A 21,481-nucleotide genomic window follows, 5' to 3' on the forward strand; every position below is an offset into this window, starting at 1 on the left:
GGTAAATTTTTAAGTGTTTGAGTCACAGAGAAACATCAATTCAAGTAGTACTGCTCTTTCTTAGAGTGACAGGTGAAAATCAAGTTTAATTGATAAACCTATATCTAAACATTAAGAGCTGTGTTTTCAAACTTTAAAGACAATATGTATTGACTTTTAAAGCAACAACAACAAACAGAAATGAAAAAAGATCATTTTGGTACGGTGCATGTTTTATTTGTAGCCAAGCATTGGAGAGTAATCACTGCAGTTTCATCCTCAGTAGTGCAAAGAGGGGACTACGGGAAGTTGTCCTATAGATGAACAGTCCAACTTTCACACAGTTTATATCACACTCGAGCTGATCGCTGAGAGTGAAACAGACGGTCAGTGTCATTTTGCACATCATTATAAAAATGAATGCCCTTTGCAATTTACATAAGCCATTAATACAGACAGCCCACAGAAATTAGTTTTTACATTCATAAATATTACAGCAACATTGAAAAAAAAATACTGACATTAGACAGGACTGCAGTGAAGTAAGAGACAGCATCATGGGAGCAACGCAGTTAATTTAAGATACCAGCTTATATCAGATACTTGAGTGAGTTTCAGGTAAACACTGTGCTAGGCTACATTATCTGAACAGGATAGAAACTGAAACGTTATTGTAGAAGACAAAACAAGAAACCAGTAACATTGACAAATGACAAGCTAATAGCCCTCATGTTTGCTTTGAATTAATGTAGACTACCAGCCTGACATTTTTGAAATGCCCTGCTCAGTTCACAGTTGTCACTTTAGAAAACTTTAAACAACTATAGAAGCTACTTACTGTGAGCCTACATCACCAACGAACCATGTAATAAATTAATGTGACAGTACCTGATTGGATTTGGTTCACTTTTACAGTGAAACTCTTGTAATGTTCAGTCTGCACACACACAAACACTGAAACATGAATCAATTTTTGACCTGAAAGGCAAACATCGTCTCAGCCTGACAGACGAGATAAGACCAGCTACATAGCAGAAAGGTATGAGAACACAGGGCCATAATGAGAACACCTTTGTGCATTCATAAACATCTTATTGGTGCAACAGGACTGGCTGTTCCAGAAGATCTAATACAAAATAGTATTTGTAAATCAAAATGGTGCTGACAATACTTTTAGTCAATGTTAAACTCGGCCATAATATATATTTATATATAACCGTAAAATATAGCCGTAAAAGCCTATGGAACAAAATGTACCTGTGGCAAAACAGTGAAATACAAGTACCATCCAGCAGAGAACAAGTAAACATCATTGGGTGTGTGTTTCACTCTATACTGTAAGAATGGATAAGGGAGGGGTGATGCACAGTCCACACTGGAAGTAATGGCATTATCCTTGTGTTTAGGCCATCTCACATTCAACTGAGAACTATAATAAATGGACTGACGGCACGAGGCATTTATCATACATCAATAAAACAAAGCAGATGCTCAGAATAGCAAAGGACTGGAATGTTAAGGCCTACTGTGCAATTAACAAGGCAGACACAGGATCACAGGATTACAATGACAGCATTAGCAATTATAACATCCTCTACTCATCATCAAACATAATTTAAATGTGCCCCCTTATCAAACGCTGAGGCCTGATGTAACTGTTACACAAAATGTGTAAAAAGTAACACTTTGAAGGACTAAAACACGTGATCAGTGGTAGCAGCAGTAACACTACTGAACTCTGAGTAAAAAATACTGACCTCACTTGTTCAATAAACAGTTTAACGTACATATTGTAAGTTATAGGAAATAAAAATGATCAAGCCCGATTCCCTGACACATCCAGCTACAATGTAGTGCAGTGGTAAAAGATAAGAGTTAATCTGAGTGCCACAATAGCCTGTGCCAAATACACACACACACACAGCTGCAAAATTAAAGCTCACTGTTCCCTTCCTCCATTGAAGACCAACAAGATCGTCTTCCTTTTTAGTGCATTGACCCTTTAAATTCCCTGTACTTCAAATCACGTTGTTGGAAGTTCTCAAGGTCAATATTTACCTGCATTGGGAACACCGTAACTGACAGACACAGTCTGTGTCAAAAACATCCATTAGCTCTCGAACAACTAATCACATATGTGATAAAAACAGAAAACAATATTGCATTTGATCCTTCTTAGAAACGTACGAACAGAAGAAACAAACACCTGTGTATGTGTATGTGAAAAGTACCATGTGCACATTAGGAGAGGACTGTTGTATTCTTTCTTCCCCTGTATAATGTAAAAATTAAAACATAATGATGAAATGATTTGAAATGCTTCAAATGCATTATACTTACATGGGCAAAGGCAATGTTGAAGCTAAATAACATTTTTGTGCAGACTACTGAAAGCAGGCTGAGCACAATAGATGAGTGTACCTCTTACAGTCTGTACCTGAAGCAATAATTTAAGAATCTACACAACAACTGAATCCTTGACACCACCCTCCTCAGAGCAGCTGCATCTTATCCATATTATCTTCAGGGGATACTGTACTCAGTACATTGTACCTACAGTATGTGTACCATAAACAATATCTGACTGGCTTTTCAAACTACCTCAGGTGAGTTTTAGCCAGAGAGATTAAACAAGGTGGACTCACACCTGGGCAATCAGCAGCAAGACGTACGAGAAATTTTGCGGTTGCCATGGAGATCAATAGTACTAGTCAACAGTGCATGGTCAATCTGGTCCTCAGCAGCCAGAACCTCCCTGACAGCAGCCTCAAATGCAGCAGTAACGTTAGTGTCATCCTTAGCACTGGTCTCAAAGTAGGGACAGCAGCCATTCTCCTCACACCATGCCCGTGCTTCGTCCTCCCCCACCTGCCTCTGCTCCATGTCTACCTTATTGCCTAGCACCACAAAAGGAAACCGTTCAGGATGTTTAACATCAGAGTAGTACATGAACTCCTTCTTCCAGCAGCCAAGGTTTTGGAAGCTCTGTAGGTCATTCACAGCAAATGTGAGCAGGCAGCAGTCGGCGCCTCGATAGAAGGGTGTGCGCAGTGACTTGAAGCGCTCCTGACCTGCTGTGTCCCAGATCTGAAGAGTGACCTGGCGTCCGTCCACCTCCAAGTCGCGGTTAAGAAACTCCACGCCAATAGTATGAAAGGACTGGGAGTCGAAACGGTCTGTGACGTACCGATTCATCAAGGAAGACTTTCCCACTCCACCATCTCCCAGCAGGATCACTTTCAGCAGCACGTTGTTCCTACTCATTATGCTTTCACTCACCCTGCCTCCTCACAGGGTTACAGGCCCCCACGCCAGGTGGCAGACTAGGGTTTACAAAACCTAAAAAGTGGAAGAAAAACAGAAAACAGACAATCAAAAAATGCAAAATTGCCATCTGGGCAAAAAGGAAATGAAAGATACTAACTTCTCAAAAAAATTAAACTAGTCTGTAAGTTTGAGGATTCAGTATAGAGTAATATAGAGAAAGCATGCAGCAAAATCTGTATTCAACCTGAAAGTAACCTGTGAGGTCTGGGCAGTATGACAGATGCGTAATGGTTGACTAGTTTCTGGGACTGAATGACAGAGGTGAAGGACCGAGTAGTCTGTGAAAGGTCTAGAAAAATAGGCTGAGATGTTCAGCAGAGGAGATGTCACTGACTTGCAATTGTCTACACATTATGTATTCAGCCTTACTGTGAACAGGTGCTGGTCAGTACATTAACAGGCAGTTTCTTGGCACATATAATATATAGAAGTCCTGCGAACAGGAAACAGAGGGGAGCTAGGTGCATAAGATGACTCTGGCAACGACCCGTGCACTTGCGCAAACAATAAACATGACCCAGCTTGTTGTCATGTATGGCTTACGAGCAAAACTGGCTCGACACTTTGGATGATGTGAAACTGTCCAGAAAGTGCTTGAGAAGGGAAGTTCACGAGAAAACAAAACAGGTAGCGTTCCTAAAGCGACCATGCTGTGACAATAAAGCGGTTATACTGAGTTGCGGTTTAGCAAGCTAGCGCGTTAGCCTTATGGCTTGTTGACATTCCACCCTGGACAGGCTAACCGTTAGCCTCAGTGTGTATACGACTTAAAACTACTTTGTAAGGCGCCATATTAAACGAGAACCGTACGCCACAGTGGCGTAACTGATATATAATTGGACGCATCCAATATTTATGTGTATTTCCACTCACCCTGTTCCTGATACTTTATATTGCGCTGCTGCCCTGCTCCCCTACATCTGCCTGAGATTGAGTGTCGTGACGTGCGCGCCCCATCCCTACACGTGCACACAGGCCGCCCGGCAGACCCGGGGTCCTAAAGCCCGCCCATGTTAGTGTTTCACACTGATTAACACTGATCGAACTTCTGATCAATCAAAATACGCTTTTTGTATTATTTCCAACACGATTATGAACACATTTATAATTCAGCAGCTAGTCAATGACTAACGCTCTTTGAAAATGTGCATTTTAACTACATGTATTGTTTTTTTCCAGTCTTGCCGATGGCCGTCAGCACTTAATTTATTTCAAAGCTTTGAAGTGTGTTTTTGCTCATTGTCCTGCTCAAGTAATCCTTTGAGTGTAATATGCCTCTAAATAGAGGAGTGACGCCTCTCCTTGGTCCAAACCAAGGCAGAAAACAAGGAATGAATAAAAATACACTTTGAAGTGGGGTTTAAGTCTACTAATTTTAACCCTCCGGGTATTGTTTGACACTGTACATGTAATATATTGCAATGCTGCAAGCCCAAAGCAATAGTTTTTTTATGAATAACCATAAATTTATGGTTAGTGTAGAGACATTCGCCCTCCCCAGCTTTAGGTGGCGCTAGGTTTAGGTTTGTTTACGACCCAAAGAAGAAGAAAAGCAGAAACGTAGAAGAAGAAGTCAGATGTTTGTATTCCCAAACTGATGCTACAGCATCCAGTTACTGCAGCTCATCAGAGCTAAGATTAACGGACACTAGCTGTCATATATTATATTTTAGAAATAAGAAAATCACCTCAATGTGTTTGCTTCAGTGACAAAGGTAGGATACAGTGTCGATGTTTAGATATTTTTCTGAAAAATATGACAACAGACAGTCGCTGTTTTGTTTGCTTAGCGGAGTTTGTTTTAGGGAGAAATAACAACTTCCGTAACTCACCACGGATTTAAACTACCGCAAACTAATTTAAAAAAGGTTAGTAATGTATATTTCTGTTCTGTAAACCGTGGAGATGGCAGGTAGGAGCCGGCTGCTGTCCTGTGTGTGTCTGGGGCTGTTTGCTGTCCTGTGCTGGGTCTGGGTCTCTTTCGCCTCCTTTCCTGATGATCAGCTTCATCTGGAGGGATTAGACTCAGTGGACCGAGGCGCCTTTCAGCCCCAAAGTGCTCTGTCAGAGATGGAGTTTGCCTCCATCGCTTCATACAGAGGACCTGGTAATAGTGACCGCCGCAGTAACAAAGAGCTGCCAATTCTCCTTTGGTGGAGCGGGGGACTGTTTCCACACTTTCCCGGTGACACTGAACGTATCGACTGTGCCACGTCCTCCTGCCTGGTCACGAGCAACCGCAAGGTACCTAACCTGCTAATGACACTCTTGGCTTAGATAGAAGAAAGGCACATGCACACATTAACAATAATTACCATCTCGAGCTATGCTGTCACTAATCTGGGATCTTTAAAAGGTGCAGCTGTACAAACGGACAACATCCATCATCTTTTATGGGACAGACTTCCGGGCGTATGAGGCACCGCTCCCTCGCCTGCGCCACCAGACCTGGGCACTGTTCCATGAAGAGTCACCCATGAATAACTACCTCCTCTCTCATGGACCAGGAATCCGGCTGTTTAACTACACTGCCACATTTCGCAGGGAGTCAGACTACCCCCTGACCCTGCAGTGGCTGCCCTCCCTGGAGTACCTGCTACAGCCTGTAGCCGTGTCCCTGGAGGAGAAGAACCGCCTGAGGAAGGAGGGCCTGGCTCCTGTGCTCTACATACAGTCCCACTGTGATGTACCATCAGACAGGGACAGATATGTCCAGGAACTCATGAAGTACATTCAGGTACAGTGCAGAAAGTTTCTTTACTTTTCCAGTTACTGCATTGTTGTTGTTGTGGTGCAGGTTCGGGGCTTATGATATTACTAATAGTAACTACTTGAATAAACCAAGCTTCAGGTGCTCCTTTATGATCCTGCTTTGCTTCTATGCTTGATGTACACAAACATAATATACAACCAGGGATTTCTGCAGATTATTGAATGAATAATCTCTACCTTTTGTCCTCATCTTTCTCCTTTCTGCATTATTAATTGTAGGTGGATTCTTATGGAAAATGCTTGAACAACAAACCTCTGCCTGAATATCTGGAAGACACAGCTACTGCTACTGGTGAAGAGCCCAAGTTCATGAATTTTGTTGCACGCTACAAGTTCCACCTGGCACTAGAGAATGGCCTGTGTCCAGATTACATGACTGAGAAGCTGTGGCGGCCTCTCCATCAGGGCTGCGTGCCTGTCTATCGGGGTTCCTCTGTTGTAGCTGACTGGATGCCTAATGACCACTCTGCAGTCCTCATAGATAACTTCCCCTCACCAAAGGCCCTCGCTGACTTTCTTAAACACCTAGACAGCAATGATGATGAATATTCTAAATATCTGAAGTTCAAGAATCACAGGATGATTACTAACGCACGTTTGCTAGAAGCGCTGCAGACTCGTGAATGGGGGGTGAACGACATGAGCAAACCCAACTACTTGAATGGATTTGAGTGCTATGTGTGTGACCAGGAGAATGCACGATTAGCAGCAGAACGGGCATATAAAAAAGCTCCAAAGAAAAACCAACCTCCCAAACCCAAAATGGCTCATAACTCTCACATGGGATGCCCACTGCCCAACCCAGGATACGGAGACGTCCAAGACTTACCTGCCGACGACGGGTGAGTCATAAAATATTCTGTGCAACAGCTGCTAAAGGCATTCATTTTCTGTATTTTACTGTGAACAAAAATAGCCGGAAGGCAGAGTAATCAGTCTGCTTTAATAGTCTAATTAAAATATCCTCTGTGATGAGTCTAATCTGTTTGTATATCTGGCCCACAGATGGTTGCAAATATGGCCTCAGGATTACTGGCAGAGCCTTGACCAAGCGGAGGGGCTGGAGTCTCTGATAAGACATAACGAGTCAGACCCTTCACTGCTGTGGAAGCACATCCAAAGCATGGCTGTGAGCAGAGCCAGAGGAAAACACTGACACAGACCCTTGAAGCAAATGAAGTATGGAGCGCATCCAGGAATACAGGGGTGTCCCATATTATGCATCTCCTCTGTTTAAATGAGGGAATGAGGCAGACATTTTTGCACCTGAGCAAAAACTCCTTTATGCTCATGATACCGATTTTTTGATATTCCTTTTAGCTGACATGGCACTTTTGTCAGCGATGGGGAAAATAATGTTTTAGAGTGTAGTATGCTAATATTTCACCTTTTTTATTACAATAACTGAGATGCCATTATTGCCTTTAGTCTACTTTGCATTGTCAGCTTAACTGCTTACAGTGCAGTTGTTTTAGACGTACATTCTCATGGGATGCAGCTTTTCATTGGACTGGGGCAGAGCCAGAGACTTGTCCTCTGTACCAAGGGACCTCTGCCTAACTGTGTGTGAAGACCATTAAGACAGCAGCCAGTGAACTGTAAGAGCTCTCTGCACAGTTACTCAGCAGGTAGTTGATGGTTATTAACTGAAGTTACATTTATGTGCGTAGTGGCTATGCAAAGAAAATATTACTTTAGCAAGCAGAGGAGAGTGGCACAGGTTAAAGGATCAAGGTGTAGGAGTGTTTAATCATGATGTTTTGTGTTTTCATAAACTTAAAATGAGCCCTTCATGTACAATAGCCTGCGATGTTGCACTGCAACAAGTCTGTGTTTTTCAAAGTCAAGGATTTGGAGAAACATTGAACCGTTGTTCCTGTGCATCATCACGGCATTGAACAGACCTTCCTAACCTTAACATTTGCATCAAATGCATGTTGAATCTGTCAATGGATTGTTGGTGCTTTGTAGTGATCAAAAGAAACCACCTTGAAAAAGCATCCTTGAAAATTCTTGGAACAAGTGGCTCAGACATTTGTAGAATTGGAAGGTCTCTGAATGGTCCTTGGTGGTGTAGTGACACAGCATAGGTCAAAAATGCCTCCATAAAGCATCTCTTCCTGATCGCCTTCCTCTTTAAAATTGAAGTGTTGGAGTGTTTGATTGTATACTGCAACCTCACCACTACATGCTACTAAATCCTACACAAGTGTCCTATAAGAACAACCTCCCAGTGGGAAAACAGCCACAGAATTTGCAAAAGTAGTTCTCAGGAACAGCTCAGCTGTGGATTTGTGTTGTAGATACTTTATAGTTTTGCCTTGACTGTTTTCTGTTACATCATTTTTATGTGCAATAATTTTAAATCATGCTTTTCTAAAACATGTAATTGGTTCAAACTCCATTGACAGTATTTCAAGTGTCTATTAGTGTATCACATGTTTATACCAGGGTTACAAGAGTCGTTTTATTTTTTAACAAAGCATTGTACATGTCAACACACATTTTGTATAAAGAAGCAAAAGGAGTAAACATTTTGTAACAAAGTAATATTTCTGCAAAATTATAATATTGTTCCCCACTTGCCTGTATTAATCTGTTCATTTACAGCGTGTGTGTAGCACATCAAGCCGGACAGACATATCCTTCATAGTTCTCTGAGGCAGATACAGCTTTCACCACCAGGAAAAAGACAAAACAACTCAAGCTTGTACAATGCATCTGAGATTGTAAAGTAATGCGAGCATCAACATGAAGTAGTCACTGTAACGGTGTCTTTGAACACCACTATATTAATCCGAAGTTCAAACCAGACGGTCTAAACTTTGAAAGACCAGTTCTCACTTTATATGCAAATGTAGATGGAGTAAGAGGACGAGGATAAGAGGCTCCTGAAGAGCTTCAATAATCAGATGACTGTGGAGTAGCAGCCCTCGCAGTAGACTTTCCCACCGTGTAGGAACATACTGTAGAGCAGGTCTCCCATAGGCTTACTACACATATCACACTGAAAAAAATTGCAAAAATGTCATTAGAAAATGTAATTATGAGAAAACAGATTGAAGAGCACTGCTTGAAATACTGCTTTTGAAATAACTGTTGCAGCTTTAAAAACACAATCAACTGGTTGAACCTTTCATGCATGAACAGGCGGTGTGCAACAGTCAAACATAGTCTGTACTTTAAGTCAGTAGAAATATGCAAAATGACTGAGAGGGCAAGCAGATCTTCAACACTTGTGTCAGTAACGTTTGGTGGTGCAACCAGAAGGAGAACTTTGACCACAAAGTCTAACTACTACTTGATGTAAGATGATTGTTATTAAGCCTGGGAACTATTGAATTATGTTAAAAGCTGGCTGGTCTTCCTTATTGAATTCTTCATGGTGAGCTAAGTTTATGTAAGACATCAGATTTTTGGGGAACAAAAGGATCAGATGAACTATAGTACAGTAATGGTATTATATTACCTTGAAGCAGGCAGGGTGGCAGTTGATATTAAGGTGCTCAATGGTGATCTTTCCATCACAGCCCACCTGCTGTCCACAGTACGTACAGGTGGTTGACAGTGGGTCTCTGGTGGCAGAGAGACATTGATTAAGACAGGTTAGGCTGACCATTGACACGGTGAACAGCTCTTGTACAACTGCAGCCATGTCTGGTTAAGTAACCTGTGATCTTTTCTGTCCTTTGCAAGGGAATTTAATGTGTGTAAATAATCCTTTCCTGCCTCTGCTTAGCCGCTTAATGAGCAGGCTTGGTGGAATTTCTGCCCTGCTGCTTACACATATCTAGTTTTGTTAAAGCTGGAAATAACAAGGCAGGGGCAGAAAAGGCTCAGGCTTAGAGCTGGTTTAAAACAGGTTTAGGGAATTGTGTTGTCGCCAGGATTTAGTGGAGGGGCTGCTGTCGGGATAACCGAGAAGCTGATGTCAAATAATCTGGCCCACTGTGGAAACAGAGCAATTAGAAAACAAAATGTGAAAGTAGCTGAGGTGAGACCATCAATAAAAACACCGAAAGCAGCTGAAATGGCTGCAGAGGTGCTGCAGAGTGCAGGAGGACATGGATTTGTATATCATTTCTGTAATTTCAGAAATATATATGTAGACAGGAAAGGGTTATTTGACATGTACATGTTATTATTGACAGCAGAATGATCATTTAAGAACAAATCATGAATGCAGTGTTGAGAGAAAAAAACAATCAGGTTTAAACTGTGTTGATTTATAGATTGTGTTTTTACCTGGAGGGGATGCTGTAGGAGTCTAGGAGACTCGTGGAGCTTGAAGTCAAATAATCCATCCCACAAAGGATAACAAGAGCAATAAATAAATCATCAAGAGAACACAACTGGAAGGTTATATCAATATTGTTATTTGACTGTGTGAATAATTTATTGGTCCTACCTGTCGACCATGTCTCTGAGGTTTTGCAAGGACAGCTCAGAGGCATTCACATACTCCTTCACAAACACAAAGCCCCTTAAGCAAAGGCAAGTAAAGGATAGAGTCAGTTAGAATGCATGGTTTAAGCGGCTGTCACTTTGATTTAATTATCTACTTTGTAAAATCACACACTTTTTGGCTTCAGGTTCTGGTGTTTGGACACGCTGCTCCTCCTCTTTCACGGTGCTGGAATAGGTTTGAGATCTGGAGACAAGAGTGCAGCAGCGTTAGTCTCATCTTTTTCCTCACCGACGACAGCGGTGCGATGGGTCATACAGAAGGACTGTGCATCTGTCAAATGTAACTCAGGAGATAATCACTTTCTGCCACTGCTTGTAAATGGCACACTGTTTAACGGGCTGTGATTTGACAAAAGGACATCTCTAATACACATCATTAATCTGGCATCTGGAGACTGATAATTAGAGGGAAGGAAATGAGGGCAAATTGAAAGACAATGGGAGAGCAGATATTGTCATTTAGCTTCACTAATAGAGTTGAATCAGGAATCTGTCAAACCAGGAGGAGCAGGTAACTTAAATTCCAGAGTTGAGTGTTAAGAGGATATGTCGTAGCTGTGTTCCCACGGGGTTTGGCCTAAATCTCTCTTCTCCTTTGTAAGACAGCTGTGTTACACATACACACACAGAGGGTAGCTGAAGGTGTAAAACGAACCCACATGACCTAAATGTTCGATGGCGTGCGCTTGATTTTAAACACTTTTTCTTTAAATTAAGCATTGATTCTACTCAGTGAATAACGGCTCAATTTAATTTCCAAGCAGCGGCTTTGCTTCCAATTCCTGGAGTCATAAAAGACAAAAAGACTCCAGTTAAGAGCAGTGTCTTTAGAAAAGTGAGAAAATCAACAGACCAGAGAGTAGAAAATAACACTCTGGAGAAAGCATTCTTGCATTATGCTGTCTGACGTTAACAAGATCATAAACTTACCGATCCATAGCAGGCTCTGGCTCACCGTGTATCTCCCTGGAAAGTAAAGAAAAACTGTATTGGACTTTTATTGTAGGCTACAGGAGTCAATAAGCTGGATGCAGCCCAGCGAAGGGGAATTTTATAAGCGTATGAAACTGATCTTTCTGACTCACAGCTCCACCGGGGTCGGGGGTTTATTGACCAGGTGTGGTCTGTTTTTCTATTGTGCGGCTGCCCTCCTCCTCTCGTGCATTGTAATGGTACAACATCACCTACACGCCTCTCTTGCTCTCTCTAATCCCCCTACTTTTTCATCCTTAAGAGTTTCAAAAGTTTTTTCCCCTACCTGATAGTGGTGATGGTGGTGACTGTCTGTGTATCCTCGGGGCTACAAAACAGAAGATATTCCAGTATTGTAATAAATTCTGGCCATACAGGTAAAGATGTGACAGTTTTTAAGTCAAAATATAAGCAGAGAAAGTTTTATTATTTTTTTAGGAGGCTGGATTTCCATTAAATGGTGGAAAGACTTTGAACTTGAATGTGCTGTAATCATATGTGAATAAAATAGCAAAGATACAATTAATAAGCTCATAGTGGGGCTACCTTTCCTCCTGCTCTTCTTCCTCCTCTTCTTCCTCTTCCTCCTCTCCTGTTGCAGTGGTGATAGTATAAACAGTGGGTGATGTCCATCTGTCCCAGGGGGAGTCATTCTCAGCAGACCTTGAGCACAAAGACACGACATAGTAGCATGAAATGATGCCTGTACACCGTTATAAAAAGGCTGGATCTGTTTACCACAGCTTTGAGGGCAAGTTGAAACCAATATACTGTCTATCTGACCTATTTTCATCAACACCAGTGCACAATGTCTTCTGGCTCAGTGAGTAGATACTGCAGGAGCCTAGTTACTTCACCGCAGTGAAAGGGAAGGAGGTTATGGGAATAAAAGGAGCAAACATGCACACAAGGCTTTTAATAAAAAGATGGCTTACTTTCTCTCAAACAAGACCAGCGTCTGTTGATCCACAGCTTGGCCTCCTGCTCCTGATTCTGCCTCTTGGCTGCGATAGGGGGGGACATTGAAAGGCTTTTAGCATGTAATGGACGTGTATGGGTGGATGCAGATGAATGAAATAAGAGTGAAGCGTGTGGAAGTGTAAGAGTAAATCAAAGTGTGTCATCACCTCTCTTCTGTGTCAGTCTGCTGAGGTGTGCCAGTTTCCCAAGACCGCTGAGTGCTGCGGCTGAAAGGAGCCAAAGTGGAGGAAGGAGAGGATGTAAAAGTTGTGACAAATGAAGCATATCAGACAACAGTAATGCGTGCAGGTTTGAGAAAATTGATTTCTGCAGGTCCATACTTTTCCATCCCACACTCACTCACAGATTCAACACACGATTGTGCAGTAGACTCGTACCTTGTGTTGATAGGGATGATGTCGTCTGCGAGAGATTTCAGCGCATTGCTGCTCGATCTGTCAAATATATAAAACAAAGAAAAAGACAATACTGAGGCACAAACAATGAACCTTTTTAACTAATGCCCAGAGTAAATTACTTATTAAAAGGGCTGCAACTTAGGATCATTTTTAACTGATTGATCAATGCATTCTTTTTCCAAGTCCAGCAGTGATATAATTAATACTCTAAAAACCAAAAATGATCAGTATTCAGGGATTAATGAAATAAATCCTCACATTTATAAATTAGACCCAGAGAATATCTGAAATAGGACTCGGATGAGAAGATTATCAAAATTGTTTCCAGTTGAATTTCTCATTTAGTGACTGATTAAATTTCCAATCATTTCAGCTCTAATTTACTGCTAAAAACTAATGAAATGATTTCTCAATGATAATAATATTTTAATTATAAGCTCTATTATAAAAACAATCTTTTATAAATGCTAACAAACTTACTTCATTTCTGGATTTTTGTCCTTTGTGGATATTGGTGATAAACTGAAGAAATAAAACAAATCAATAGACACAGCTTCTGACGACACTTTTGCTTCTTGTAAGTAAATAATTATTGCAATAGCTTTAAAATGTGGTAGTAATTATTTTTTCTTTTATCGTTAATGCTGAAAACACAGGTTACAATCCAAAAAAAAAAAAAGGACTTCAAATTTGCATTATTGTTCACGTACCTGTTGATGGAAATATCGGCGAGGGGCTGGATCAGGTCAGAGGAGCTGCAATAGAGAAAAGTGGCTCATAATCAGAAACTGCTGCATTATGCATGCTGAGATGCTATCTGGCTGGCTGGAAAACAGTCACAGCTCCAAACCAATATGATTACCTGTTAGGGGATGTGGTCCCTATCGGATATGGATCAAACGGATCAGCCGAGCTGAAAAACAATTTCACACTGATTTCACTCTCAATTGTCAGCATGGCCCATCTTGTGTCAGAGAAATTCTGATCACATTGACTCATAATGGAAAGATTTGATGCAGTTTGAATGGTAAACAGATACACAGAGGGACCCGGGGCCAAACTCAATCAAAAATCAGAATCTGGATGTCTTTTGACAAATGGGAGGAAAAAAAACTATTCTGCTGCTGAATAGAAAAATCAGCAGCTTTTCTTCACCTAAAATGAACCCTCATTCACATCTTTACCAATTACACTAAACCGATCATTACCACACAGTCAGATATCTTACTGACAAGAAAATCTTTCCTGTACAGAATGACCTAAACTCAATTTACTGGTGTGAGAGTCTTCTTTATACCTTATTTTCATACCCAGTAAGCTCCTATGTGGCATGTCAGTAAATTACCTTGATTCTGTGACTGTGGTCTTCACATGTGAGCGCCAGGGATTGACGTTGTCCTCTTGGCTGCACAGTAGAAAAGTAAGGTAGTAATGGTGGTGTTGGGATGAGAAAAAGGGGGCAAGTAAAGGTTACTGTGGTTGTTCTCATACACTATTTAAAATGCCAGTCCATTAGGACAGCTTGAAATCCACTGAACTGTTTAACAAGCATGGAAACTATGTGAATATAGTACAAGATCCTTCTTTGTTGTCACACTTTTTGTCAGTAATGATCACAGCTTTGCTCGTCATTGTGGGGCCTGGCGGGCAGCGTAGCCTTGCAGGGAGTTAGTATAAGTCATTACCGGGCATATCTGAATAGGGTGCATTTCTTTCTGCATAATTGTTTAAGAGAAGCCTGTCATCTCTCTCTACCTTTGTGTGTCTTTGGCTGTCTCATCTGTCTGCTCCTCCTCCTCCTCTTCCTCCTCTCGCTGCATACTGAGGCTAGAAGAGACAAAACAAAGCAGCAATACTAATCAGTACAGAACATTCTCTTCTATTTCCAGTCAGCGACATACAAAACATGGCTTTCTGTTTCAAAGTATTATTCAGCAGTGGCTCCAGGAATCTGAGACTTTGCAGAAGGATTTAAACTGGAATGTAGAAGAGAAGCACAAGTCGATAGTTCAAACCTGCAATGAATGGGGATTGTTACAACTTAAGGAGCTGCTTCATCTGTAGTGTTAAAAAATAAATAACACACAAGAAAGGTCACTAAAGACATCAAGCACAACAGTCAAATGTGGGGTAAAGCTTGTGTGCAACGTCTCATGAAAGTGTATCTCCAACTCTGCCAAGGTGAGTTAAGGTGATATTTTGGCTTTCCACTGACAGGGGAACTATTGATTTTCCACTGAAGAATGAATAATTCTTCCCCTAACTCTGTATTCAGGGCTTGGGTGGGAAAGGCCTCTGCTGTACCTGTCTATTTCGCTCAGCAGATCCTGACTCCAGCGTCCTGGGCTGGAGGGAACAGGCTCTGCCGGCTCCTCCTCTGAACTGCAGAGGAAGAAGGAGGAAGAGGAGAAGTTGATGAACAGGGGTTTAGGATTCAGAGATTTCAGAGCTAAAACAGACCAGCTCAAGTAAAGCAGAGGACGATCATAAGAAGCCCAACACTGCCATCTTGTGGACAATATTCACAGAATTTCCTATGTAAGAATTAAACAAACCCATTAGTGAAACCCAGGAGATCGTCGGTTATTGGCTCACAGTTGCTGAGAGCTGGAGCTGCCTCTTCTTCATTACTGCAGAAATGAAAAAATGTATGTTAGTGCACCAGGTCTGAAACAAAATGAATAACTAACTAAACTAAACAATAATAACTAAACAACTGATAAGTTGGTGGCTTATGCTAAAAGTAAATACAACTGTCAATAATAATAGCAAGTCAGCACTGTCAAAAGGACAACATTAGCACGGATCACTTGGCAATCATAGTGACGTCCTCGCTGCTGTGGAAACTGCTGACTTCAACAAAGAAGGGATCAGCACACTCCTGTGATTACTGGATTAAAAGTGTGTAAATGTAGGAGGGGATGACAAAATAATGGACTTTACAAACTTCCATCCCATCACCACTCACATATCGGTGTTTTTTCTACCAAGATTTATCAAGCGCCATGTAAGACAACATTTTTTCCTGTTTAGCTGTTTTATGCAGCCTGTGAGATGTGCATGATTTGTGGCAGTTAGATCTTATCTGTTTTTCTGCCAACTCTGCTATGACATGAATGAGGAATTTGTTTCCACCTGTTCTCTGCAGTCTCATTGCCCGCTGAGCCTTCTTCTTCTTCTACTTCTTCTTCTTCTTGTGCCAGTGCTGGCTCATCATCTTTAATGCTGGAGAGAAAATAAACACTTGTTATCAGATTGTGTTTTTTTTTACTGCCAGAACCTTTTTTTCCCATATGGGCTCCTGCTCGCTTTCATCTTTTGTTATAAATACCTGGATGGACTTGTATCGATAGAAATAAGAGTGTTGGACAAAGCAGTGAGCGTGTCAACACTGGCGCTGTGAAAACAAAACAAACAAATGGCATTTCAGGTCAGCTTTCAATCACACATGAAAGAATGAGAGCAAACACAGCAGAGACACACACCTGAAAGTTCCTTCAGCTGCCCCTAAACAATACTGATATTTGAGCTAATTTTAGCTTTATAGTGTCTTAACAATTGATCCTGTAACAATGTGCTATTGTGTTATTAATGACAAAGGTAAAGGTAATTTCCATCACACATTATGATACAAAATATGGCAGCATTTGTGTTAATGACAATCTAACCTTGGTTCTGGAGCTGGTTTAGATTTGGGCTTTTCCTCTGGCTTGGGTTCTGGTAGGGGCTCAGTTGTAGATTCAGGTTTAGGTTCCATCTTCACTGTGACAGTTGTGCCAGAAAGCACTGGGTCAGATGAGGGTGGGGCAGGTACCACAGGGACAGGTACCACAGGGACAGGAGACACTGGAGCAGGTGATTTCTGGACAGCTGAGGTTGGGGCAGGTACCACAGGGACAGGTACCACAGGGGCAGGAGACACTGGAGCAGGTGATTTCTGGACAGCTGTGGTCGGGGCAGGTACCACAGGGGCAGGGGACCCTGCAGCAGGTGATTTCTGGACAGCTGAGGTCGGGGCAGGTACTACAGGGACAGGGACAGGAGACACTGGAGCAGGTGATTTCTGGACAGCTGAGGTCGGGGCAGGTACCACAGGGGCAGGAGACACTGGAGCAGGTGATTTCTGGACAGCTGTGGTCGAGGCAGGTACCACAGGGGCAGGGGACACTGCAGCAGGTGATTTCTGGACAGCTGAGGTTGGGGCAGGTACCACAGGGGCAGGAGACACTGGAGCAGGTGATTTCTGGACAGCTGTGGTCGGGGCAGGTACCACAGGGGCAGGGGACCCTGCAGCAGGTGATTTCTGGACAGCTGAGGTCGGGGCAGGTACTACAGGGACAGGGACAGGAGACACTGGAGCAGGTGATTTCTGGACAGCTGTGGTCGGGGCAGGTACCACAGGGACAGGGACAGGAGACACTGGAGCAGGTGATTTCTGGACAGCTGAGGTTGGGGCAGGTACCACAGGGGCAGGTACCACAGGGGCAGGAGACACTGGAGCAGGTGATTTCTGGACAGCTGTGGTCGGGGCAGGTACCACAGGGACAGGAGTCACTGGAGCAGGTGATTTCTGGACAGCTGAGGTTGGGGCAGGTACCACAGGGGCAGGTACCACAGGGGCAGGAGACACTGGAGCAGGTGATTTCTGGACAGCTGGGGTTGGGGCAGGTACCACAGGGACAGGTACCACAGGGACAGGTACCTCAGGGACAGGGGACACTGCAGCAGGTGATTTCTGGACAGCTGTGGTCGGGGCAGGTAACACAGGGTCAGGGACAACAGGGACAGGAGACACTGGAGCAGGTGATTTCTGGACAGCTGAGGTTGGGGCAGGTACCACAGGGGCAGGTACCACAGGGGCAGGAGACACTGGAGCAGGTGATTTCTGGACAGCTGGGGTTGGGGCAGGTACCACAGGGACAGGTACCACAGGGGCAGGTACCACAGGGGCAGGAGACCCTGAAGCAGGTGATTTCTGGACAGCTGTGGTCGGGGCAGGTACCACAGGGACAGGAGTCACTGGAGCAGGTGATTTCTGGACAGCTGAGGTTGGGGCAGGTACCACAGGCACAGGTACCACAGGGACAGGTACCTCAGGGACAGGGGACACTGCAGCAGGTGATTTCTGGACAGCTGTGGTCGGGGCAGGTAACACAGGGTCAGGGACAACAGGGACAGGAGACACTGGAGCAGGTGATTTCTGAACAGCTGTGGTCGGGGCAGGTACCACAGGGGCAGGGGACACTGCAGCAGGTGATTTCTGGACAGCTGTGGTCGAGGCAGGTGGCAGCGGAGCAGGTGATTCTGAGGATTTTGGGGTTTGTGATGATGGTTGTGAGAGTTCAACCAGAGGGGCTTTAGCCTGCTTAGAAATGTCTGAATCCTCAGGGTCTGGTTTTGTAGAGACCGCTCGAATGCAATCAACAATTAGTTCAGGCAGAGGAGTGGCCACCTTGGGGCAGCCTGGTGTTATTTCTTTAGACGGGTCTTTGTCCGTAACAGACACTGGAAGCGGGTCTTCTTTCACAGCCTCTCGGTTGACTTCCTCCACCTTTGGAGCCACCGGCTCATTGACAGCCACAGTCTTTGCAGCGGTGCTGACTCTGTAAACCACACAGAAAATGAATGGCACTGCAGGAGCAGAAGTCACTAGTTGCACTGGAAATAGAATGGCATGGGGCTTACGTTTTCCGTGGTTTGGGCTCAGGCGCAGTGACAGCAGGTGTGACAGAGACAACGGGAGACGGAGGAGTCTCAGTTTTGGCAGATGCTGGAGTCACAGCACTCTCATCATCATCATCGTCAGTAATCTCCACCCTGCACATTTCCAGCCATCACATACACAGACATAAGAATGCATGTGTGGCAGGCACACAGTACAGATACACAACAGAAACATTTGATCAGCAATGTTGGGGAGTAACAAAAAATATCCGTTTGTAATATGTATAATATAGTATACTCATTTGAAGTACATAAGTGGAGTATATTACAAATTACATTTGAGGAAAAGGAATATATAACCCTCCCAACACTGTTGGTGACCCATTTTTTCTTGTACCTCCAGGGTCAAAGTCATCTGAAAAGCCATTTACCTTTTAGCCACAAATGATGGAGTGCTGTTGACCGGTGGTGCTTCAGGTGCCTTTTCTGTAGACCTGAGGGTTTTATTCATCATTAAACACGTGTAAGTGAAAATGTGGAGGAAGTTTGAAAAATATGTAGCTCACTTCTCTTTATGAGACAGGTTACATCTGCCGATAAGCATTAGGTCTGTGATATAAGACATACATACTCATATTTCTTAGCAGCGGAGAGCACGTAAGACCGTTGCCTGACTGCAGATTTCTTCAGAACACTACTGGCTGCCTCTGTCCTGTAAAATGAATCATTATGATGTTAATGTAATCTCTTTCCTAAGGGGTGTGTGACTTCAGAGTGTACTGAGACTCTTACCGTTTTTCCATCTCCTCGGGGCTAAGCTCGCCCTCCTGGCTCTCTGAAGTGGGCCTCACAGTGTGGGGGGCTCTAAGGAACAGAAGCACAAACATAGTACACCTCTTGAAAATATATGCAGCTGCCTGCAGTTAACTGGGAATCTGATTTGTGTGCACTCACAATCTCCTGTAGCTCTCTGAAGGTTTTTTGGTGAATTGTGTTGTGCTGCTGTAATGAAACAGACAGAATAAATGTCAGATCCACAAAAGGGTCAATACGACTGTTGCTATGTTCTTAATTTGAGGGAACGATGGCGTTACCTGAAGCCATTGGATGAGGGTGAAGCGGGCTGATCTAGTTTAGTGAAAACTCCTCTGATAGAAAAAGAAACATGTTTGTGTAATTTAAGGTGCATCAGACATCCATGTGTCTGCTTTTGATCGAGATCTTTCATCAAATCATTGCTTCTTGTGGGTAAATTTATTGCACTAATGCAAGGGTTCATCTTACCTGATCAGGTATCCTGACGTTGGTGCTCTAAGTTCAAAACAGATACTTGTTATCAGCACAAAGTGCTTTTCAGATAAGCCTGTGACATGTGACATTAGAAACCTGTGTTTACCTCTCAGTGCCAGACACTGTTGGTGGCGGACTGGAGTTTGTTGGTGAGGAAACTGGACTGGCCTCAGGGGGGGCTCCATTCACACGGCTGGCTCTAACCTCTGCCAACCTGCATGGATACACAGGAGCTTACGTTTGTCTTTTAAGCGCACAGGGTAATATGGGTAGCATCACATTTGAACAAGCATGTTACCACGGTTTCTCCTCCTGGGTTTCACCCTCAGGGTCATTGCCGCGACGCAACCAGCTGGCGTCTCCCTTCAGCTTTGTGCGGACTTTGGTGGTACGAAACACAGCTGCTCTATCTCCTTCTAAAAGACACACATTTGAGAAATGAGACACACTGCAGACTGTATCATAATTACATCTTAAACATCGTCTGCGTGCTACCAAAGCATGAATGATTTACACTGTTCTTTGAGCTGCCACATTCCACATATTCAGTCATTAGATTCAAATATCAGTCAGCCTGCTCACCCTTTGACATGGCTGCTACAGGTGGTTCTCTCTTTCACTGTTTGTTTTACAGGCCTCCTGCAAAATACATTAGTGACACACATCAAGCAAAACTGCAACTCAGTTTCAAAATGGTTCTTCCCACGCTATGTCCCCTCCCAATAAGAACATGTGCACTGCCAAGCATTCCTCAGTCTCATCCTTTAAACATGTAGACCATCCTGTCCTGCCACTTTCATAAAAAATTCTGCCCAAATATATCCGAACATAAACAGACACATAATATACCTGACACTTTGTGTAAAAGACACACAGATTCCTGTGATAAAACCAATAATGCTTCCCTTTTCTTCCAAAGTAGTTGACCTGTGAGTTATTTATGGTCAGAAATGAATTGCTATTGGGCAAACCCACTTCCCTAGAGTAACTCAGGGAGAAAAAAGAAAATACTAATGAAACAGTGAGGAGCGTCCCCTTATCTGAAAGTAGGCACAGTCTACAGCTTATGCAAAATTGCAAAGCGCTGCCAAATTCAGAATGCAAATATAACTTATAAAACTCCCAGGGCTGTGAATTCCATCCGTCTACAGCAAGCTAGCACAATATCTCTGGAGAGTATTGTCCTGAATATTGGTGACAGAACAAACGCTGAGGGCACAGACAGCATATTTATCCTAGCCTTAGCACATCACAAGATAAATGATTAATGGAGCGCCATAACATTTAAGGCCATAGTCAACACTAGTCATAGGCAATCATGACAGAGAAAAACGAGAGAGCAAACACTGATAATCACTATTCAACACACACTAAACAAACACTTCATAGAGCATGACAGATGTCCCCTACACAGTCTAACTTTTGGTGAATATCTGATAGCCAGAGTGCCTACCTGCTATTACTGTATACCCAACAGAGCAACGTCCGTGAATCTGTAACAGAGTGTCCTAGAATATGGCTGGTGTGAAAGTCTTTCACCTGTCTGACAGGTGTCTCAGCCTCTGTGGTAGCAAACAGGTACGGGCGTGAGCGCTAACAAGCCCAGCCAGTCAAGGGAGGTAGAAATAGGG

General features: G+C 43.1%; 3 protein-coding genes across 12 annotated transcripts; 1 reads left to right on the top strand and 2 right to left on the bottom strand.

Annotated features, from left to right (window-relative positions):
- Positions 1-204: 204 nt before the first annotated feature.
- Positions 205-4,254, bottom strand: rab9b (RAB9B, member RAS oncogene family). Its single transcript, XM_028415444.1, has 2 exons — positions 4,180-4,254; positions 205-3,318 (listed from the first exon to the last, which is right to left on the bottom strand). Exon 2 carries the CDS (start codon positions 3,241-3,243, stop codon positions 2,635-2,637), a length of 609 nt encoding a protein of 202 aa, XP_028271245.1. The 5' UTR covers positions 3,244-3,318; positions 4,180-4,254; the 3' UTR covers positions 205-2,634.
- Positions 3,812-8,659, top strand: pofut4 (protein O-fucosyltransferase 4). 5 transcript variants are annotated; one of them, XM_028415439.1, is made up of 5 exons: positions 3,812-3,933; positions 5,212-5,550; positions 5,663-6,043; positions 6,298-6,920; positions 7,084-8,659. In XM_028415439.1, exons 1-5 carry the CDS (start codon positions 3,841-3,843, stop codon positions 7,232-7,234), a joined length of 1,587 nt encoding a protein of 528 aa, XP_028271240.1. In that variant the 5' UTR covers positions 3,812-3,840; the 3' UTR covers positions 7,235-8,659. The 5 variants fall into 5 exon arrangements, with proteins under 5 accessions (XP_028271240.1, XP_028271241.1, XP_028271244.1 ...); XM_028415440.1 differs by having other exon boundaries at positions 5,669-6,043; XM_028415443.1 differs by having other exon boundaries at positions 3,860-3,933; positions 5,219-5,550.
- On the bottom strand, positions 8,625-21,429 carry znf185 (zinc finger protein 185 with LIM domain). 6 transcript variants are annotated; one of them, XM_028415433.1, is made up of 33 exons: positions 21,304-21,429; positions 20,433-20,489; positions 20,149-20,266; positions 19,957-20,064; positions 19,845-19,871; positions 19,655-19,708; positions 19,515-19,559; positions 19,353-19,424; positions 19,192-19,272; positions 18,992-19,054; positions 18,582-18,713; positions 17,870-18,499; positions 16,565-17,779; positions 16,228-16,293; positions 16,032-16,121; positions 15,452-15,526; positions 15,201-15,278; positions 14,652-14,723; positions 14,242-14,301; positions 13,759-13,809; positions 13,607-13,651; positions 13,377-13,418; positions 12,876-12,932; positions 12,645-12,704; positions 12,453-12,521; positions 12,064-12,180; positions 11,804-11,845; positions 11,476-11,511; positions 10,658-10,729; positions 10,487-10,561; positions 10,324-10,362; positions 9,548-9,653; positions 8,625-9,085 (listed from the first exon to the last, which is right to left on the bottom strand). In XM_028415433.1, exons 2-33 carry the CDS (start codon positions 20,440-20,442, stop codon positions 8,987-8,989), a joined length of 3,906 nt encoding a protein of 1,301 aa, XP_028271234.1. In that variant the 5' UTR covers positions 20,443-20,489; positions 21,304-21,429; the 3' UTR covers positions 8,625-8,986. The 6 variants fall into 6 exon arrangements, with proteins under 6 accessions (XP_028271234.1, XP_028271239.1, XP_028271238.1 ...); XM_028415438.1 differs by having other exon boundaries at positions 16,565-17,704; positions 18,095-18,499; positions 19,515-19,562; XM_028415437.1 differs by having other exon boundaries at positions 16,565-17,823; positions 17,974-18,499; positions 19,515-19,562.
- Positions 21,430-21,481: the final 52 nt, after the last annotated feature.

This window comes from Parambassis ranga, chromosome 10 (assembly GCF_900634625.1).
Source record: "Parambassis ranga chromosome 10, fParRan2.1, whole genome shotgun sequence".
Taxonomy (NCBI): Eukaryota; Metazoa; Chordata; class Actinopteri; family Ambassidae; genus Parambassis; species Parambassis ranga.

Coding starts and splice junctions, on each gene's coding strand:
- rab9b (XM_028415444.1), bottom strand. CDS start 3,243: ATGAGTAGGAACAACGTGCTGCTGAAAGTGATCCTGCTGGGAGATGGT.
- pofut4 (XM_028415439.1), top strand. CDS start 3,841: ATGGCTTACGAGCAAAACTGGCTCGACACTTTGGATGATGTGAAACTG. Junction 5,551..5,662: donor TGGTCACGAGCAACCGCAAG/GTACCTAACCTG, acceptor GATCTTTAAAAG/GTGCAGCTGTACAAACGGAC. Junction 6,921..7,083: donor GACTTACCTGCCGACGACGG/GTGAGTCATAAA, acceptor TCTGGCCCACAG/ATGGTTGCAAATATGGCCTC.
- znf185 (XM_028415432.1), bottom strand. Junction 11,846..12,063: donor GAAGAAGAGCAGGAGGAAAG/GTAGCCCCACTA, acceptor TCTGTTTTGTAG/CCCCGAGGATACACAGACAG. Junction 9,654..10,323: donor TCCTACAGCATCCCCTCCAG/GTAAAAACACAA, acceptor CTCTGCCACCAG/AGACCCACTGTCAACCACCT.